General features: G+C 35.7%; 1 protein-coding gene across 2 annotated transcripts in view; it reads left to right on the top strand.

The window, feature by feature from the left end:
- The window catches only part of NALCN (sodium leak channel, non-selective), a 197,517-nt gene that overhangs the window by 146,908 nt on the left and 29,695 nt on the right, over nucleotides 1-20,914 (top strand). For both annotated transcript variants that reach the window (XM_065740802.1, XM_065740801.1), the window contains 7 exons: nucleotides 1,977-2,113; nucleotides 3,380-3,521; nucleotides 14,963-15,036; nucleotides 18,657-18,758; nucleotides 19,195-19,264; nucleotides 20,492-20,583; nucleotides 20,731-20,853. In XM_065740802.1, coding sequence (XP_065596874.1) covers nucleotides 1,977-2,113; nucleotides 3,380-3,521; nucleotides 14,963-15,036; nucleotides 18,657-18,758; nucleotides 19,195-19,264; nucleotides 20,492-20,583; nucleotides 20,731-20,853 — 740 coding nt within the window. The remainder of the gene's footprint in view (nucleotides 1-1,976; nucleotides 2,114-3,379; nucleotides 3,522-14,962; nucleotides 15,037-18,656; nucleotides 18,759-19,194; nucleotides 19,265-20,491; nucleotides 20,584-20,730; nucleotides 20,854-20,914) is intronic.

Raw genomic sequence — 20,914 nt, 5'->3', positions numbered from 1 at the left:
TCTAACCTTTCATCCTTTCATTCCTACATTTGGGATACTCTGTTACAAATACTTTGATCTCAGATAATTCTTCCATTATTTTAAATCTCCTCCTGTTTGAAATTTTAATATTAACCCACTTTAGTCTTTCGTTCACATTTTCTCCTCTGCCCCACTTGATTTCTGTAATACTTCCCTTGATTTTATATTTCTCTTCTTAACTGCTTTGGCTTGTCAGTGTGAGACAATGAAATGACATTTAGAAGTGAAAGACCCTGGAATGGACTCCTCATAGCAGCATAGAGAGGGTCTGCAAATTTCTGTGCCATTTTCTAAGACTATATGATATCTAAATGAGAAATCAGTTGCAAGCATAGCCTTTGGCTGGAAATGTAACTGGTGCCCAAATTGCCTTTTTGATGCTGTACTGAAGTAGAAGTTCTGGTTTAGTTTTTGCTCTTATTCTTGCTCTAGAATTATTTTCAGCAGTTATTTCCTGCCTCTACTTCTATTTCAGTCTTCTATTTTATTTATTTATTTATGTATTTATTTTTGTTCACTGTGGTATTTGCAGCCTTCGCATTATAAGATCAAGTGAATTTCATTAATGTCATGATTTCTTCTTTTAAAGGATCATTAATGAAGCCATTAAATAGGACTGGACATAATACAGATTTACACAATATTCCCTTCTCTTCTGATTCAGTACATTAATCATTAGTCTTTGTTCATAGCCCTTCAAACAGTTTCCAATCCACACAACAACTTGTATCCAACCGCATATGAATTGATTTCCAGTTTAAGCTGTCCTATGGCTGGAAGTGGCAATGTTGCTGACAGCATGACAGAGCAGAAGCGCAGTTCTTCTGTGTCATGCTGTGGAAGCTTGCACTGCATGAGGCAGTGCAAATGCTCCATTCGACTTCCATTCACCTCTGTAAAAATCTATAGCTGATACCTGTCAGCAGTATTCCCTGCAGGCGTTAATTGTGCAAAACTGTTTTAAAATGCACACTCCAAAGCTCATGCACACAAGATGGTTGTGTGGGGAGGAGAACTGAACTTCACAACTAAATAATCTCCATCAGATATGTGATTAGTGAAATGGTGCACAAAATTTGAATACACAGGTGATAAAAATCAAACGTTTAATTTCCCATTTAATGTTTAATGTTGAAATTAATGTGTTTCACAGAGTCCTGGCTTGGTATTTTGTTGTGATGTCACAATTGAGTTGCTAGAAACTCAGAATCAATATTCTTAGTTGATAAGAATTCGGGAATCACATCTCTATATAAAATTTCATTCACCTTGTATCGTTAGATATCCATTATCTGTCCATATAGCTGTATCTGCCTTTTTAGTATTAAGATGTGTGACAGTCTGTGGCACAACTGTTTTTGGATGCTTTCAGATGCAACATTCACCATTTGATTTGGTGCAGCTCAGTATCAGAATTGCTGATGTCAGTGCATTCTTTGGAGTCCTTTGTTATTACTTTTAATACTCATATAAATGCAATTTTCGTGTTATTTCCATGTTCTGGCTTCCTTTAAAACTACTCCTTTTATAAATGCTACATTCTGTTTTAATATTTTAGGACTGTCAATACATACAGAAAAGTGTGACTAATAAGAAAAGAAAACTGATGTTTATTTCCTTCAATAAGTGTTAGGGAACTGTGAACAAAACAGGGGAATAAGCATTGTTGAATAGAATATGCTTCTTATTTTAAGGCTAAAATTTCTAGCGCTCCTTCTATTTTTTTATTTTCAGCTAAAGGCATGGTATTGTTCAGTATTTGTCAGCTTCTAGCACAAACAGACCAATATACTTGTTAGAAATTTACCCTCTGTGTAGTTCTTTGCTGCCATCTTCTGTTTCTTTAAATGATTGCTATTATTATTTGAATTCTGAAAAACAGGGAAAAGAGATCTTCTGAAAACAGAGAAAAGTTTTCTCTTTCTTTATTTTTTCCTTTTTTTTTTTTTTTTTAGCTAAAGCAAAGTGAAGCAAATGCAGACACAAAGGAGAAGCTTCCCTTGCGTCTACGCATCTTTGAAAAATTTCCAAACAGGCCACAAATGGTGAAAATCTCCAAGCTTCCTTCAGATTTCACAGTTCCAAAAATAAGGTATTGAAACATGTCCATTGTTAAGACGCTATTAACCTGTCTGATGTCCCATAACATCGACAATATTTAACTGTTTTGCCTATGGAGTAGCTAACAGATAATCAAGGTGAAGCAAAATTAATGTTGAAGTCAAATGGAGCTGATATTTTATTTTTACCTTAAAAAAAATCTTATCACTCATTACAACATTTTCAAGGAAGAAACTAGATTAACTGGAACAAGCGCAAATGCAACATAATTGAAAAGTACACTGCTGTCATTCCACTCCCATTCAGGGTTTAGGTTCTTAGCTGAAGTGGACAAGCAGCAGTCTAATCAATTCTCATGTGCCTTTTTAAAGATGAGATCAACTGGCAGCAAATCATTAAGAGTAGATAACGCAGATCATCAAACAGCAGTAACATTGTGATGACCTTGTTCCCTCTTTGGGCTTGTGCTGTTACTACTCTCCCATAAAACTCACTTCAACAGTTGGCTACTAGATCATCGGCTAATAATACCATTCTTCTTGGCAAGGTTCTAAAAAAGGTTACAGAAATCTTAGGGATGCTGTTTCAGATTTGCAGCTAGCAAATCAGATCCTTAAGTCTGAAGCTACTATGGGAAATTATCTCCCCAGGTAAAAATCAGTTATGATATAGTCAACTTACACCAAAAATTGTAACTACTACTAAACTGCTGCTAAACTTAAAAGACGACAAGATGAATGTACATTTGTTGTAAACAAATACTTCTGCATTTTGAACGTGGCATATGTGAGGCACAGAATTGCTGAAGTGCTTTAATAGTGGCATTCTGAGCAGTTACATGAACAGATGTTGTTTGAAGTCTTGAAGAAAGAATTTCTTGCAGGAAGTATGTTTCTTTTGGATTATATCAGCACTTGATTTATATTGCAGTAACAACTCACAGCGTAATGAGCTCAAAAGAGCCAGAAACTGCAAAAGGCACTTCAAATATTTAACACTTTAATTGGAAAATAATTAGTCAAAATTCTCATAATTATTTTTAAAAGTAATGAAACTATTTTTTGAAGCTACATGCAAGCCATCTACTTTTTAATTCAGCTACAGATTCATTTAATAACTGAATTTATGTTTTTTCAGTTATTTTTCTGTACTCTGTCCTTTTATACATCTGCAGTTTAGCATGCCTTTTCCTCACAGCTCACCTTGGCACTAATGTGCTGTGTCATACTATAAAGAAAACCAAATATTAACTTTTCTGGGATTTTTAATCTGTCAATATCTTCTGTTTGTTCACAAGGGAAAGTTTTATGAAGCAGTTTATTGATCGCCAGCAACAAGACACCAGCTGTCTGCTGCGAAGACTTCCTTCAGCGTCCTCTTCATCCTGTGACCACTCTAAAAGATCAGCAATTGAGGAAAATAAATATATTGACCAAAAGGTAAATCAAGAGTATTCAGCAGTACAGGTCTTCCCTTGATTATTGTGAAGAGAGATCTCAGATTATACAGTTGGTCAAATTACATAAAAGCAAACTCAATCTAGGACAACTGAACAAAAAATAAAAGGGTATATTTTGATAGCCTAAAACAGGCATCACAGCAGTTCCTCATTTGGTTTATATTTTCTTCTCTTTTAACTTCAAAACTCAGACTGTGATACATTGTTTTGTTCAATGCATCCAACTTATTTTTTTTTTTAGTCATAGCTGTTAATCAGTGAGAAGCTAGTAGAAAAATTAAAAGCCTGTGAATATCATAGTGGATGTCTGATTGGCTTGCTACTTTTGCAGCAGTGAAAACAAAGTCACTGAAGCGAGGTAAATTGTAATCAGTGGAGATAAGTAAAAATCTAGGAATTATTCAGGTAACTTAGAGGATGTTTACATCTACGTAGGTCTAGTAGTCACTAGAAAACAGATATTGAACACATACATTTGAAACTCGTTGCATTAAATGCTGATAGTCTCACAGATAAACTGGCATAGTGGGCTGAGTTTGAAAAATACCAGGATTGCTCGGAATGATGATGATCATGGTGCTACTGCATGAGTAAACGTTTGTGTGACTTCTGGCAGCATGTAAGACTATAGAGTAAGAAAAGCACTCCATGTGCTGCTGTGGAAGATACCGGTTCCCAGATTTCTAGTGGCATTTACATTGATAGCACTTCTTGATCACTTGTCATATTGTAAAACTTATTATTGACGTGTGAAAGTAATTAATAATGGGGTAATTAATAATTAATAATGGGGTGCACAAATCCTGTTTGAAGTCTAATGAGATTTGTAAGTACACTTTACGAGTCAGAAAGAATCACAAGCAAGAAAAGGAAAGAAAACACATGTGGTTATACAGTGTATTTGGCTTTCATAGTAAGTGGTTTGCAACTGGAACTCAGGCAGAAGGCATACATAGTATACAAAGTAATACTCTTCTGCTAATGAATGTGCTAATGAATAATGAATTGACAAACAACTCTTCATTTTCATACCTATTGCAATGCAAGAACTCCTTCCTGTGGCCAGTCTAGTTTATGGCATCAGTAAACCAAAGCTGAACAACACAGCCTGAGAGGGAGATCTATGGTGCAGTGTTTCATCAAGCAAGGAAAGCTATAGGATGGGCTCAAGCCTATACGTATACCATCTACTCTAACAAGCACAGAGGAATTATTGCTGATAATCCTAGGGGTCAGCAGAACTATGCCAAATATTATTAATGATGGATCTCAAACACTGTGCCAGGAAAATCAGTTATATTTCTCTCACGTAATGAAGAGATGAGTGGAGACCTTACACATGTTTCAGCCACATACATAGGTCCACAGTGCGCAGTGCAGAGTTGTGCAATGATTTAGTAGATCTATTCACATTAATATAGCTTAAGTATATTGAACTGTAGTCTCAACTTTATCTTTTTGCCGTTAATAAAAGTTATTCCTTGCTGGTTATGTTTTACAATATGTGAATAAATGGCACAGTTTATTCAGTGAGATTTTGCAATAAGAAGGGTACATTCTTTTCTGTTTTTTGCTTCACCCCAAAAGCAAATATGAGTGATCTGTCTTCATGTTTTGAATTGAAATATGTTTTTGCAAATTGTCTTTGGACTATTTAACCTGCTTTAAGCATGTACTTCTGGATTTCTATGCCTCAAGGGTACAATCAATGACAAGTACTATTTTTGATAAATGTAGCTTAAAGCAAGTCCCTATTAGAAGGGAGAAAGCGCTAGGTAGGATTTTGTGAAAATAATTACTCTGGCTTCCTATAGTTACAGTTACCAAGGCAACCTCAATTTTGTATGCACAAATCTTCTTAAAAATATCCTTAAAACAAGCTTGGAATGATTGGTTGCATTTAAATGTAAACCTTGCATGTATAACTTACTTTTCTATGTAGAACAAAAGGAAACTTAACCAAATGTTTTACAGGTATTAGTTCATAGCAGGATGTATTTCCACTCCTCCAGATGACAATGCAATGGCTTCAGAAACTTCACATTTCTTTTGCATGGAATGAAATAGAATGGAATCAAAATGTGGGATGCTGTTGACAGATTTGACTCTGTTTTTTCTTTGTGGTGCTCCATTTTCTCCCAGATTTAGATAACATAGGTACTCCATACCTGCTGAAGTGAAAGGAACTGTCCAATATACACACTTACTTGTAAAGTGGTTTATCAACATTATTTTGTTCTTTCTCCAAAAATGTTCTTCTAAAAATACAGTACTGTTTTTGTGTTCAAAATCAATCCAACCATCATTTGTCATGATCATCAAAGCAAATCATTTTGTGTTCTATTATACAGTGTCTTTAGTGAGACTTTCAAGAATTGTAATTTTCTACTTCCTTGGAAAGCAGTTTTAAGCTACAAGAGAGGATTTTCACTGCAATCTTTTTTTAAAATTGCTTGATCTTCTCAAAATTACTGAAAAATGTGTTTATCCATTACCATAACCATAATGAAAATCCATTTGAAATCATTTTCATGTATGCCAAATCAAAAACAGTTTTGGAAAACTAATATCATGAAATAAAATAATCAAAAACTTGGGCTCTTAATGATTTCACATGAACCTTGTAGTTGTGACAGAAAGGCAGCTTTACAGAGACAGAAGGAAGTATGAAAACTATTCACAAAATAATGGGAAATTTCTTGTCTAACAAATATTTCCATGAGTTCTTGGATAAGAGATCAGGTTGAAACATGTTCTCAGATATTTTTTTTTTGTCAGTGGATGAGAAGAAAGGAAATTGATTGAAAATAAAGACTTCTCACTGTGAAGGCTCTTACCAGAGAGCCTGAGGAATATCTGCAGCAAGATTCAGGGGAAGAAAGTCAAACAAGCTGGAGAAATCAGGTGTCTAGTAAAATACAGTTTGGTTGTAGAGCATTGGCCTTGAGCTCTTAACTTGAAGGCTTGAATCAAAGGAAGGCAGAAACCTGTCAGAGTGCTTTCTTAAGAGACATAGAGCTTCTAGCAAGCTATGCTAAAAAATTTTTGCTAAGAGGACACTCCTGAATTACTTTCTTATCTTTGACCAGACAACACAGCACGTCATTGTTAAATTATAATTCAAAATTGACGGGTTCATGAGTTGAACTTTGAAAATGCCTATGGCTCATTATGTAGATATACCCATGTGTATGTTTACAGCTGTGGCACAGCAGGACTGAATTGCAAAACAAAGCAAAAGAATTTTCAATAAATTCACACAGTTTATTGCTCAGACTTTCAGCTTTTCTCATTTCAATGAAATAGTATAAACAAGTTGATCTCTTTATTTCTGTGTGTTTAAGAGTAATTGGATAGTGTCAAATATATCTTTTCTGTCTCCTTTTTCATCCTGTTTTCTTTCATTTGTATGAGTTTTGTTTTTTGCTCTACAAGCAATGAAGTTCATAGCCATTCTTTTTTTCCTGTGGGAACAAGATCCATAATTAAGGTCTAGTTCCTGTGAAAGCTCTGCCTCCCACACCATATGCCTCTCTCGTTGATTTCCTAGTTACAACAGCAGCTGTTAAGATGGGAGGTGATGGCCAAAAAGAGAAAGCTGATCTCGAAGGTAGCCACAGCTATTACCATGGAGGACTATGAATATTAAGCAGCAGACCTTGTGCTGGGTTCTGTGCTCTTTGGGGAGTCGGTGGGAAGAACAGGGCACTGAGGTGATGTGTTCATGATGACCTCTGTTACCTAGCAGGTGGGCTGCTGAACTTTGCACCTGATGGTTGTGGGTTTTTTTTGTGTATGTATGTCTGTTTGGCTTCATTCCCAGATAAGATCCTGCTGATATTTAGTTAGATGGGATGGGGCATAAACATCGACCTGATTATAAGCCTTGTCTTAGAAGGGTCCAAGTACTTCCTTGGAGATAATTCCACTTGGTTTATGTATAAATCTGTGGTTTTCAGCACCTCAGGGAAAGTTCATGATTTTATCTGGTTATTATTTTGCACACACATTCAACACACAAGACTGACCGCAACTTTTAATGCATGTTTGGTCAGCATCACAGATACACCATTTCTGAGCTGCTGAGACATGCCATGTATTCTTGATAAGATGTTGTTGTTTAATGTGGTATTTTGTCCCAGCATATCTTCTGGTCTGCTCTCAGCTTCTTTCATTATTAACTATTCTGTTTCTTCCAAAAAGAGCTACTTACATTCTGAGGGTATTCTGAAAGGGCTTCTCTTTGCAGAGGTTTTTGGTAATTTTAAGAGCCTTGAAAAACCTTTTGGTACTGGAAACCGAATGTCCTAAGGTACCTTTTAGAAAATCATCAGGCATGAAGACGCTTTTACAGACTTTATTCCTATTGTTAATTCTTAGAAGAGAAACTGTGGTAGGATATCTGTCCATAAACGGTCATGTCACTTCCTGTGATAAGCTCATGTCCAAGGTTAATCAATCTCTTCTGAAATTTTCTTTGGGTGTTCCATTTTACAAAGCAGAATATCTGCACAAAAAGTATAATAGAATTCTGCCATGTTCCTGATGATTCCATTGGCATTGAAATTTGAAAAAATAAACATATCTCATTAATTTTGAATCTAACAGAAGCTATTAAATTGCAATTGCACATGAATTCCAAGCAGAAAAGGGTACAAATAAATAAACACTAAGACTGTGTTTTTTTTTCTAAGGTATTTTTTGCAGAACTTTGTGGATAAATATCAACAGAAGTCACACAAACCTTATCTTAATCTCCTCTCACTGAGTATCTGAGTAGAGCTCTGCCCACAGTTTCTCTGTTCTTGTATCTCTTATTAATTAAACCTAGACAAGTTCTTCAGTCTTATCTATTTTTGTCATCTGCAAGATACTGCCAAAATCTATTTAGATATAACATTCAGAAGAGCCATTAAAACAATCTACCTGATAGAATAAGAATGGCTTTTGAATCCATCATTTCTTGGTTATTTCAGCCTTGATATTCGAAGGAGATGATTTTTGTTCCATGTCTGTTCTTCCTGAGATCTTTCTAAACAAGTTAATATATGGACACACGATGCATTTCAGGTTTTCTGAAAATGAATTGGGACACTTCTTTGTCTATTCTGCATCTTTTAGAGATTTGGGTGGGTTTTTTTTCAGATAAAACAGATAAATAACAATGTTGTCGCAAAGTGTTTTACCACATACATGCTTCATACTGTAATGTTTTAGTTTCTGACTGTATTTCAGAGCAGAGAAGGTAAAACTTAATAATAACAAGACACTGTTCATGTTATGGTCTGTCTCTAACTACTGATAGTTTTAAATTGCTTTGTCACTTTTGCCTCTATATAGTGTGCCCAATTCTGCCCAGTTTTCAAGAATGTTTTGAGACGAAGGTAACTGGAAACTGCATTATTTGCCACTTTCAGTGTGCCATAATTCATCATTTTTTTCTAACATTATCTTTCTACTTCATCAGTTTTGCTTTTACAGATTGAAGGTTTGATACAAGGTGCATTGAAACACAAGGGACTGATTATACCGCGCTTGTTTCTTCAATTAACCGAAGCAAAGTTGTTACAGCTCCTGTATTAGGCCTGCTCCAAAAATATTGCTTTCTATTTTGTTCTGTTGGCTCACAATGTCGAAGATGATGGTGATATGGCAGTAGAGGCTGAACCTTCATGTCAATATTCCATTACATTTTGTTGCTGTGTGACAGATGGCAGCATAGGGGCAATCTGACAAAATGGCATCTGACATGGAAGTGCATTCAAAGTAAAGATGTATCATTGTATTGACCCTTTGAGTTTTATCAATTCTTGATGTTCCTTTATGGAAACCAAACAGTGGATGTGAGCACCATGAGGTACTGAGTGGTGCATTTCAGCAGCAACGACAGCAATAGTGGGTCACCTCCACTGCTACAGGTTTTGATGAGCGTAGCATGCAGGCTCTTGTTCAATGCTGGGAAAAGTGTATACCTAATAGTGGTAACTATGTTGAAAAAAAATAGCATTTTGTAGCTGATAATTTGTTCTATTAAGTAATATTATTATGTTTTTTGTATCTGTTGTGATGAAAAGCCCTTCTAGTTCAGTTTTATTCTCTCTTTCTCTGATCATACTGAGGAATCCAGATCTCTTTTTCCAAGCCCCTTGATCTCCCTTGCCACTCCATAAGACTCATAAGAATCGATTAAATATAGTCATGATCACTTTGCTCTAGTGAAGGGAATTATATGCATGTGCTTGTACAACGAGAAGTCATATACATCTTTGTTCCCACAACCCAGGTTACCTCCAACTTGAAATTCCCATTCCATTCCAGAGTCATCTTTCTGTTCACAGTCCAGCCCAGACAAGCAGTCCCTTCTTCCCTCAGTCCTCAAGAACTGGAGGTGTGGAGTGGAGCCTCTTGCTTCACTGCTGTTCACCCAGCAGACTATCACATCACCATATCAGCTTAGCCAGGAGTCCTCACTTTCCATCCTTCTGGTTGGCTGCCATGAGCTCCCTTTACTGCTTTTACTTGTAGTAAAGATGTTTAAGGAAGGGATTCCTTGTCCTCCCTGGAGCTTCCCTTTGTGTCTGAGATAGACTATGAGCATCCTCTTTAAGTCCTTGAGGGTTTTATAACTATGCTGGTGTTAGCTTTGTCCCTAGTTTCAGATTTTACTTGAAAAGATCCTTGCTTATGAAAGACCATGTAGATTTTCCAGATCAATAATCAGCTAATTGGAATAGCTTGGCTTTCCTTAAGAAACTGGCAGTAATCAGGATCTATGAAAAGAATGAAGACTTTAGGTCAATGACTCTAGACAGTTAAGGAGATTATGCCCACTTCTCCTACTAGGCATCTGATCAAAAGCGACAGTCATTGTTTCACTTATCTAATGTAGGCCACTTTTATGACTGTTTTGTGATCCTGTTTCTTATATGGAACAACCTTGCCAAGGGCCAGATTTTCAGTCAAAATTTAATTCTACTTTGAGTGGAAGAAATGGATCTCTAGTGTTTTCTTGCATCCTTAATGATTCTGCATGTCTTAAGCAAAGTTTTCAAAAGATCTTTAGAAATTTCCCACTGATTTCCACGTGATTTAGACATTTACCCTATATCAGTTCTTTTGAAAATTTTGTTAGGTTCCTGTTAACAGTTTGCAGCCTTGTGGTTTTCTTTCCATCTCTCTTTAGTTTTCTGTCACATTTCTTTTGATAGAGTCTGGTATTTCAGGCCAAAGATGCATAAACAGGATATCTTTGAAAAGAATAATTATCTGTGCGTTTGAGAGGCCGCACAGCAAACTCTTATGGTCCAAAAATATCTTGTATTTCATTGAATGCTCAAGTCTTGAACAGATTCTTCACAAATAAACATTTCCTCACTGCTTCTTAAGTAATAGTATAAAATATCTCTTATTGTGTTGACTCCTCATATTTTCCCTTGAAAATATACGTTTAAATAACAGTATAATACCTAAGAGTCTGTTCATTCAGCAACCCTGCATAAATAATCATTTGGCATTCAAAAAACCCAAATGAAACAGAAGCTTTGGATGATTTTTTTCCCCTTGCTTGGAATTTCTGGCATGATTCGGAAGAATATTCTCATATGGTCCTGCAGTTGTTAACTAAACTTTTCAGATATTTGTATCTCATTATTTTCTTGTGACTTTGTCTCACTTTTTGCGCAGAAAACCCACCAACAGTGGTTGTCTGTCCTGCCAGCTCTGCCGTGACACAAAAGTTATGCTACATCACCACATAGCTTAATACAGTTTCATGTGATGATAACACAAATTTCTACGTCTAGTTCAAGATGAAAGTGATTGTTTTATGCAGTGCTTGCTACAGTTCATACACCACAAACACACTGCTATAAAGATGTATCAAAAGTTTGACAATAAATGGCATTTTTCAAAACTTAAAACAAGTGAGACTTATCTAAACCATTATGAGTTGCTGCAGATCCACCTGAAGTCAGCATTATTTGTGTGCCAGTACATGTCGGTTACAGGACTGATCCCCATTCATTACTTGTCACCTAAAAAGTCACTGTTCTGTGATATTTTCCTTAAATCTCATGCAAAACATTCTCTTTTTTTGTGTGTTTGTTTTCTGGGGGAGTAGAAAGACACGGGTTTTTAAACATACTACTAAAGATTTCATTTAACATGTCTGCAGTACCTTTTCAAAGCAGCGGGTGGCACTTGCAGAGCAACTATGTTCCGTGATTTAGCTGCCTTTACAACGGATACAATTGTTCATTGCTTTTGCGCCTGTCACTTTGGAATAACAGAACTGTATGGGAACGCAGAATTCAAATCAGGTTCACACTGACAGGACTGTCATTCTGTCTGTGTGAAGTCTTTTCTACCAACAGCTGCGATGAAGGGTGCCAGTACTCGTGGAAGGGGCACGACATACTGATTTCCTAATTCTGTGTCCACAGGCATGATTGTATAAACAAACTGACAGGAATGTGTGAATCAAGAGATGTTTTATTCATCATATTATGGAAGCACATGTTTTCCATCAAAAATCTTTTCATCCAGGAAGTATTACCAGTACCTTACTGACCTGTCACAGCTGTTCCTTACAAGTCCAAGAGACCCTGAAAACATATTTAAGACTAATAGGTTCTGTTAGGTGATCTCAGGACAGTGACTTATGCTAAGAAAAGTTGCTCTATGGCAGGACATTATATGACACTGTTATTTCTGCTCTGTGTGCTCACAACCTGCATAAATAGATAAATAAATATGAATAGTGATGCATTCAAGGATGTCGTCAGAGCACATCACAAAAACAAAACAAAACAAAACAAACAAAAATAACCCAAGAAAAACCAGCAGGCTAAAAAGATAGGCACTAAAATAACCTCAGTAGATTGTAATACACTTACTCCATTCTATATCATCTGATCAAATAATGTCTCTTCCAAATTAAAACTGCCAGTAATTTCCTCTACACCAGTCAGAAACTCAGCAGGTATCACAAGTTTTTAATTGCCAGACTCCTTCACGACAGTCTCCTTCAGACACCAACATGCAGCTTCTAGACATTGTTAAACAACGCAGTGATAGCCAACCTCATTTGCTATTTCTGAAATTCTATTGCATTTGCCTGGTGTGCTATGCAAATTTGAAAAATTAAACAGGAAACAATTTGATTAATTTCTCTAATATAGAAATATTAAAAAATCTGTAGTACTGTTGATTTTCTTCAACATGTGTTTTGACATGTGTGTACTGGTATTGGATGGCTGATACTTTTAAATATGAGACACTGGTTGTGTGTACACATCTAAAAATACTATTTTGTATTGCTTCTTCTGGATATTCTAAGTTTCAGATAAATGCCACTAGAAAAAGAAGTTGTAAGTGCTAAGGAGCAATCATCTTTAAAAGCTGTAACCCTTGGAGGGCCATAATTTGTATTATCAGTACTGTTAAGGACCACAGATAGCCCTAGCTACTAGGTGTAGGATCTTCTGCATGTTCATGTACACCTGGATTAAACAGCTGGATAGCTGGCTGCAGTCTTCTTCATAAGTCTCACTGTTTGGCGAGAGGATTCAGCAGACGTGTATCTCTTGCCATAGACCTGTTAGAAACTTTTCTTTAGGTATTCTTGCTGCTACTGGGTGGCCTGGGGGGGGCACTACATTTATCTTTACAAATATTCTGTTTCTCCATGGCACCTTCCCTTGCTGACAACCTGGGCAAATTTTCTTTTCTGGGTCACTCGCTTAACGCCAAAGTGTTTTTACATCTATTTCAAACATCTAAAAGAAGTGGTCTGTGGTGGATAGGAAGCTGTAGAAAAATCCAGGAAACACAACTTGATGCATTTTTTCTGATACTGTTTGAGAAAGAACTGGATTTGGATGGAAATTAATGCTTTCTCTGTTCAATGTCTTTTGTATTTCTATGATGCATTAACCAGCAAATAATTGACATTAGAAATAAATAGACATGCATTAATAGGTGGTACTCATTTTTCACTGATGTTTGATCTAATTGTAATCATTCTAAGGCAAATATTTGTATAATGAAAAAAAAATCTGAAACAAATAAGACAGTCTTTCACTTTCATTATCCTCATGAGTCTAACATTGCCCTTTAAAAAATAATAATAGCTAACAGCTCGCAAAAGGACAGGTACTATTGGGGTTTGGAATTTTTTTTCCTATCCTGATGCAAGAAAAAGAGTAGTTCTCTGAGATTTCAGTTGCTGGTCACTGACATCACAAAAAAAAGTTTTGAAAGAGTTGCCATTGCTTGCCCTAGTCCAAAACAGATTCAAATCCATAGTAAGGTACCATGTTGAAATCCTATAAATTATTTTAAGCCCACATACATATATTTTAATAGATGAAATATTCACTTCTACAGAACACTTAACTGGTGGTTACAAGTTGGGCTAAAAACAATAGCCATTTTATTAAGGGAAGCCGAAATAAGTAAGTTTTAAGATATTTCCTAGGCTTCTGTTTTTCTTCACAGTAAGACATCAACTGTGAATCAGATTTGATCTAAGTCATGAGAAAAGTTCTAGGAAAATTGTGAAGTGAGTGACTTTGGATTGGTTGTAGGTTTTCAGAAATCTGTAATTAATACTTCTGTAAATAATCTTGAGTCCATAAGTAATGAATCCTTAAGACACACATCAATTTAACTAATCCATTATTCATAATAAATAGGTTAAATAAATGTCCATCTATGATTGATTAAAAAAATAAAAATAAAAATAAATAAAAATAAAAAAGTGTACATTGCTAGGAGCTCCTAAATCTCTCTAATATTTGCTTTGAGGTACTGATCTCCAAACAGCTGGCAGAGTTAATTCTTACGAAGTGCTGGAGGCTTTCTGGTCATCACAGGTGGAACTAAGTTCTCTGATTTATCAAGTTTGTTCCCATTTTGGAGAGAGAAATAAGAGCATGCTTTTTCTTGTAACCCAGTCTTTTCATTTAATATTGAGAAAGTCTTGAACAAGTTTTCCAAAAATATGCTTAAAATTGGACCAGAGGTAGGCAGAGGAGGTGTAACAATGACAAGGATGTCATTTGGTCAACTGGGGAAGAAAATAAATCAGTAGTAAATGGAATAATATTAGATTCCATCAGCAGAATTATCAGCTTCTTTTTATCAGAGCTGGCTAAGGGTTGGGATAGGAAGACCAAAAGCTGTGAGATAAGGCTGGGTCTTTACAGTCAATAAATTTGCTCTGCAAATTTTCATGTTTCTGTAGCACTTGTTTCCTGCTAATTAACACCAGGGATGCAAGCTGTGAAAAATATCTATATGATGGAGAATATATTTGTTTAACTTTACTTATTCTCAGTACTATGTTTTATTGGTCTATAAATATACATGCTTTATTTTATCACAATTAAAAAGGACTTTATTTTTTTCTTGATTTTATAGCTCCGAAAATCTGTTTTCAGCATCAGAGCAAGAAATCTTCTGGAGAAAGAGACAGCAATCAATAAAATCCTAAGGTAATGTCAGTGTCTCATGACTTTGTTTTTCATTAATGTTACTGCATGTGTAATATTAATGATAGTCTGTCATTTCATAGTATGTCTATTGCCTTCATTATCAAAGAAAATTCCTCTGGGTACATTACAAACTAAAAGACCAATGAGAGTGAGGTTCTTCTTCAGTATGTATTTTTCAATTCTGTGCTGTGTAGAAGGATTCTGTTTCATCTGTTTTCATGTTTTCCTTCAAAATTAACCCAAAAATAACTCCACATAAATGGATGGACTTTATCTATGGAATTTCAACCTAGTTATTGCATAGTTATGCAAATAAGTATTCATGGAGATTGTATACTTGAAAGAATAGACTACAGGTAATCATCTTTCAAGTAGGAAATGTAAAGTTACAAAGACTTCAGAAGTATGTTTTCTGTAGAAGGGATTCAAGACATTTTAATAATAACTGCTCATTATGGTACCCTATATAAAGTAAGTACTCAGTACTGGTAGGTAAGTAATGCACACCCAAGGCTCTAAGACTTGTTTGTGTCATGTCATGCTGCAGTGTTTCATGCCACTTTAACTTTTACATTAGAGTGATTATTGTTGATATGTGCATCAGCCATGGCAACAGACTGTAGATCATATGGATTTTATAATTACATTGTCACCAAAGCAGGTGCATTTCTAGAATGTTATCAGTGGTTAGTCCCAGGGAAATAATCAATTTAAGTAGTAATTACTCATTTGGGAAGTACAGCTGAGGGATTAAATCTAATAGGGCAAAGTTTTGTGAGGAACAATGCAGTAAGAAGTCAGAATTATTTCTAAATAGTGAAGTTGCTTGGAAAATCCCTTGGATTTACATGCTATTTGAACAATATTAAAGCTCTTTAGGTCTTCTTAATACTCAGTAAGAGTAGTGCACAGTGAGAACTGTTGGAAGTTAATGTGCAACTTTACCTGTCTTTAAAAATGTTACTGAAACACAATTACTAATTCAAGTGAATTCTCTTTGGCAAAATATTGCTGAGAATTATAAGTGCAAGACCTACATATTCCTTGTTAAGTAAAATTAGAACACTTCAACTACACAAATAAATCCTTCTTTTTATTTATACTTAATTATTTATGTAAGTATGCATGTGGGGTTTTCTGTGTGTTGTTTTCTTTTGTTTGTTTGTTTTGTTTTTTGCTGTATTCATCTATCAGCCCTGAACTTTTTCCTTTTCTGGAGTAGTCTGAAGCAGAATGGGAGGAGAATCCAAATGAACAATTGCTTCAGTTTCACAATGTTCTCACAGGTACTAGGACATAATCAGAAATCAGTCACTCCAATTTCAGTCCCACTGATTTCCATTTCTTCCTTCTGGCTTCTGCCAAATCTTTGTATCAATTTTTCTCTAAATAAAAAATTCAGATGCAGAAGAAGAAACTTTATTAGCTAAAAATAAATAAAGTAACCAATTTAATGTGACAATTTAATTGCATTTATTGTGCTTTTCCTTCTATTTCCTGAGTCGTCGGTGATGGACTTTCGAGGAACTTGTCATATAAGCAAAATGCAGGATCATATATCTTCTATTACTTTATAGGGCTGCATGTAAGTTATTCACAAAGAGGCATTCTTTAATTTCTTTCTGAGAAATAGGAACAAGTAATATTCATTCTGGTGTCTGTTAAAGCATGTTTCACAGAACCCCAAGCTGGCTGAGGTGGGCAGGGCCCTCTGTCCCTGTGTCGCAGCCCCTGCTCCAGCAGCACCACCCAGAGCAGGGTGCCCAGGCCATGGCCAGGTGGCTTCTGGAGAGTTCCAGGGAGGAGACCCCATAGCCTCTGGGCAGCCTGTGCCAGTGCTCAGTTACTCTCATATTATGGCTTCTTTCTTCCTTACTGTCAGGCTTTGATACGATGCATTTCTCAGAACAAATAAATTAGTCAAGCTCAGATGATGATTGTTGTCATCGGGAGCAAAATGCAGACTTAATCACTACCATCTAAAATCTCCACAAGCACAGAACATCACAGGATTTCATCTGCATCCTGTAAACACAAAGAAATATTGAGGTGCATGTATCCATTGGTAAGAAGTTACTCTGATTTATGGTTTTGTGCCAAGCGATAGGTCCACTGCGTTATAGATCACTGTGATAAGTAGCATTGTTACAATTTAGAGAGCTATGAAGCTTTTGGCACCACAGATATTGAAAAGTAAGTCAGCCAAACATCTGCTTATCACAGTGTAGGTACAATGCTGCTTTGAGAGAGGTAATAATGAAGGTTGACTCCATGACATTCCTTCTTATCAACTGATTCTGTCAGTTCTTCTGTAATTCAAAGGAAACAATTATGTTAACCAGCAGATGCAGAAACAGTAAGGCACAAATGACAGTAAGAATACAAAACTCTACAGTGAGTGAGCACAATGTATTTTTATAGTGTGACAATAGGATTGAAGATGATTATATTGACAGGTATTCTAAGCTCCTCATTTTTGTTCCAGATCTCACTTTAGCTCCATACACCCTTCATTTATGTGTTTAAATTCAAAAGAAGTAAAAACAGGAGAAAAGAATGAAAGACAAAGTCATAGTGTATGAATAAGATGGGAAGCCTTTTGCCAACAAGTTTGATCATGCCAAGCTGTCAAGAGGAGCATTTATCCAGTCTTAGACTAGTGAATAGCGGTCACTCTAGTATCTTGCAGGTTTTTTGTTTGGTTGGTTTCCTAATAATAATAATAATAGTAAAGAGATTCAGTTCATTAAAAAGTCTAAAATATCACCAGCTGGGTCATGTGTTTCTTGAAATAATCACTTGCATTGCACAAAATGAACTCTAAGTCATACTAATGTAAAATCCCACTGTCTCTGAGAAGTGAAAATATTTTTCCAAGGTCGTAATTTTATCCCTCATCCATCAGCATTCTTTCTGCTGTCTTTTAATGAAAATCTTTCTTTTCCTTATGCATATCTCGTAGCCAACAAAGAAACATGTGGTTTAGCTGTAGCTAAACCAGATCTCTGAATGAAGTGCTGATTTCTGACTACATGGTGTACAATATGTGTCAGCCAAAATTCAGTGACTGAGTGGGGAAGGAAAATAAGTCACACAACAAAATACTCAAAAGCCTTCCTGGAAAGTAGACTTTTCCTATTGTAGGCTATTGGCAAAGTACATTTCATTTCAATGAATATTTGGTCCCACTCAAAGATATGCTGTAACTCTTAAGCATGTAAAAACGTGCCAAGTACATCACTGAAAGGGAGGCACCCTAAAAGGAAAGCTGAACTTGTACTTTGCCTTTCCTATTGCTGAGAAGCTGATGTTACTGATGACTCTTAACACTCAATGAATGAAGTCTGGAAGGAACATAAATTCTATGGCAAACTGAAAAAAACTCTCAAAGATGACAAGACATGGACAAGGTTTATCAAATGAGTGGTTATGTTGCAGAGTGGGGATCATTATTTTTGGAAATAATATCTTTTCATGGAATGTATTTTGCTGCTTTATTTTTTAATCCGTCAGATCTTCTACTTAGCTACCAGGTAGCCAGGCTGACTCGTCTGAATGGATCTACAAAATTATCATTTATACTGAATGTTATATGCCTTTATTAACATATTCCTTTGTAGGGCTTGCACTAGACAACGCATGCTGAGTGGATCCTTTGAGGGGCAGCCTGCAAAGGAAAGATCAATACTTAGTGTCCAGCATCATATACGACAAGAACGCAGGTAAGTGGACAGAAAGAATGGTTTAAAATGTTCTTAAAATGAAGGCGATGAACAGAGTTAAATTTGAGCAATACCAGGTATGTGTAAAAACTGAAATGACTTACTTCTACAAAGAGCTGAGTTCTTCATTCTTCACTATAACCATAATGAAATTCATTGTAGTGTTTAAAGGGAAAAAAAGCCTTTTTATTTCAAATGCCATTTCCTTTGCTGACTACAAAGCTATCAATTTAAAGATCAGAAGGAAAGAAATTGACTTATGTTAGACTGGATTGAAAACAATTGAAGAACATATAAGCTTCTGATGTAAGTGAGAAAAAAATGATAAGAATCTGAGATAATGTATGGCTGGAGAGCAGTGCTTTATAATGGCCACTCTGTAAAGGTCAAAATTTCATCTTGAGATGTATCGTTAAATTGATTATGATTATTTCAGATCGCTAAGACATGGTTCCAACAGCCAGCGAATCAGTAGAGGAAAATCTCTTGAAACATTGACTCAAGATGTAAGTCCACATAGAAAAGATGGTTTCAATTTGGGAATGAAAAAATTGGAATATGTACTAAATAATAAATGCCTGTGTAAAGCTAATGTCTGTTTATGGTCTTGCTTGCAATTTGTCTTTTGCAATCTTGAAATCATAAATCAAATACTATAATTGCATTAGAATTATCCTCAAAATGACTGGCATGGCTATATCACTGGTTTTGAAGCCCTTTCTGAGATTGATATCCTGAAGCTGTAGATGCTCCATTAGGAACACAAAACTTTCTACTCAGGACACCTCAAAAGACCTTACTCTAGAATTACAAAAATAACTCAGGTTGGTGAAACAACATTTCAGAATTCCCTGTGCAAGTTTAACAATATTTTTTCAAACATGAAAAATGCCAGACAAAAGCACAAAAACTAAAAGGGAGAATGGTACAGTCACAGATTTTGTTGTGGTATAGTTTCATGCAGTCAAGTGCATCTTCATTTCTGCAAATCTGTAATACTATGCCAAGGGGAGATTTTAGTCCCTCCATTTTCAACTATGGTAGCCATTTTCTCAATGCACTTCATGTTTGAAAACAACTATATGACGAAGTAATTACTGAATTACTTTGCATGGTGGTAGAAAGAAATTGTATCTTCAAGCATACTGTCTGATAGTAAGGGTAACACCTGACATTACCTTTTCAGAAGTGGTCCAAAGTCTCATTGAACTCTGAACAGCAATATGTATTGTACTTTCCACTGGATTAGTTCAGCCATTCATCTTCCCTCAGCCTCCCCTCTTCATGTGTCTGTACAGTCACTACTCGTATGTTGTGCACAACTCGCTTACTTCTCTGTTTTGCCCAGCAGTACATATAGTAGAATTTAGAAACTGAAAGTATGCCTAAAACCTTTTCTTTCTGACTCCTTCTCCTTTGTAGATTTCATGGCATGCATTCTAGTTTGGACATAACAAATGAGCTTATGGTGCCTTTGCTTTTAATTTTAACAACAGCATTAGATAGTAGTTCACACATGACATTAAACTTGAAATTAACCTTGTTGACAATAACAACAACCCTATTGTAGATATAAAAGACTGTACAATATGCTTGACTGAGTTAACATGCAATGCATGTGGAAAGAAAGGATTTTCATTTGAATATTTCCATGTAAAATACCATATCTTGCTTTCATCTGAAACATTAAAAAATGCACAGACCTAATTTAAAAGAGATTGTTTTCCTTCTAGCACTCTAACACTGTCAGATACAGAAATGCACAGAGAGAAGACAGTGAGATAAAGATGATCCAAGAAAAAAAAGAACAAGCTGAAATGAAAAGGTATTTAAAAATGAAAAGTATGAATGCATACTTTTCTATATTAAATATTCTCTATATGAAGGAAAGAGTATGATGAAAAAGAATGAGAGATATTTTTGGCAGGTATAATTCGTATCATTCAATAATTTACATTCTATCTTTTAAAAGGAAAGTCCAAGAGGAGGAGCTGAGAGAGAATCACCCATATTTTGACAAACCACTTTTCATAGTTGGTCGTGAGCACAGATTCAGGAATTTCTGCCGAGTGGTTGTAAGAGCTCGCTTTAATGCGTAAGTTTATTTCATATCAGCTGTTGATTCTGACAGGTGTTTGTTTTTGTGTTCTCAGAAG

This window comes from Cyrtonyx montezumae, unplaced genomic scaffold (assembly GCF_038088225.1).
Source record: "Cyrtonyx montezumae isolate F1298 unplaced genomic scaffold, pur_monq_1.0 scaffold_3, whole genome shotgun sequence".
In the NCBI taxonomy this organism is placed as follows: domain Eukaryota; kingdom Metazoa; phylum Chordata; class Aves; order Galliformes; family Odontophoridae; genus Cyrtonyx; species Cyrtonyx montezumae.
The sequence above is the reverse complement of the archived record's forward strand: the minus strand, read 5'-3'. Positions and strand labels throughout refer to the sequence as shown.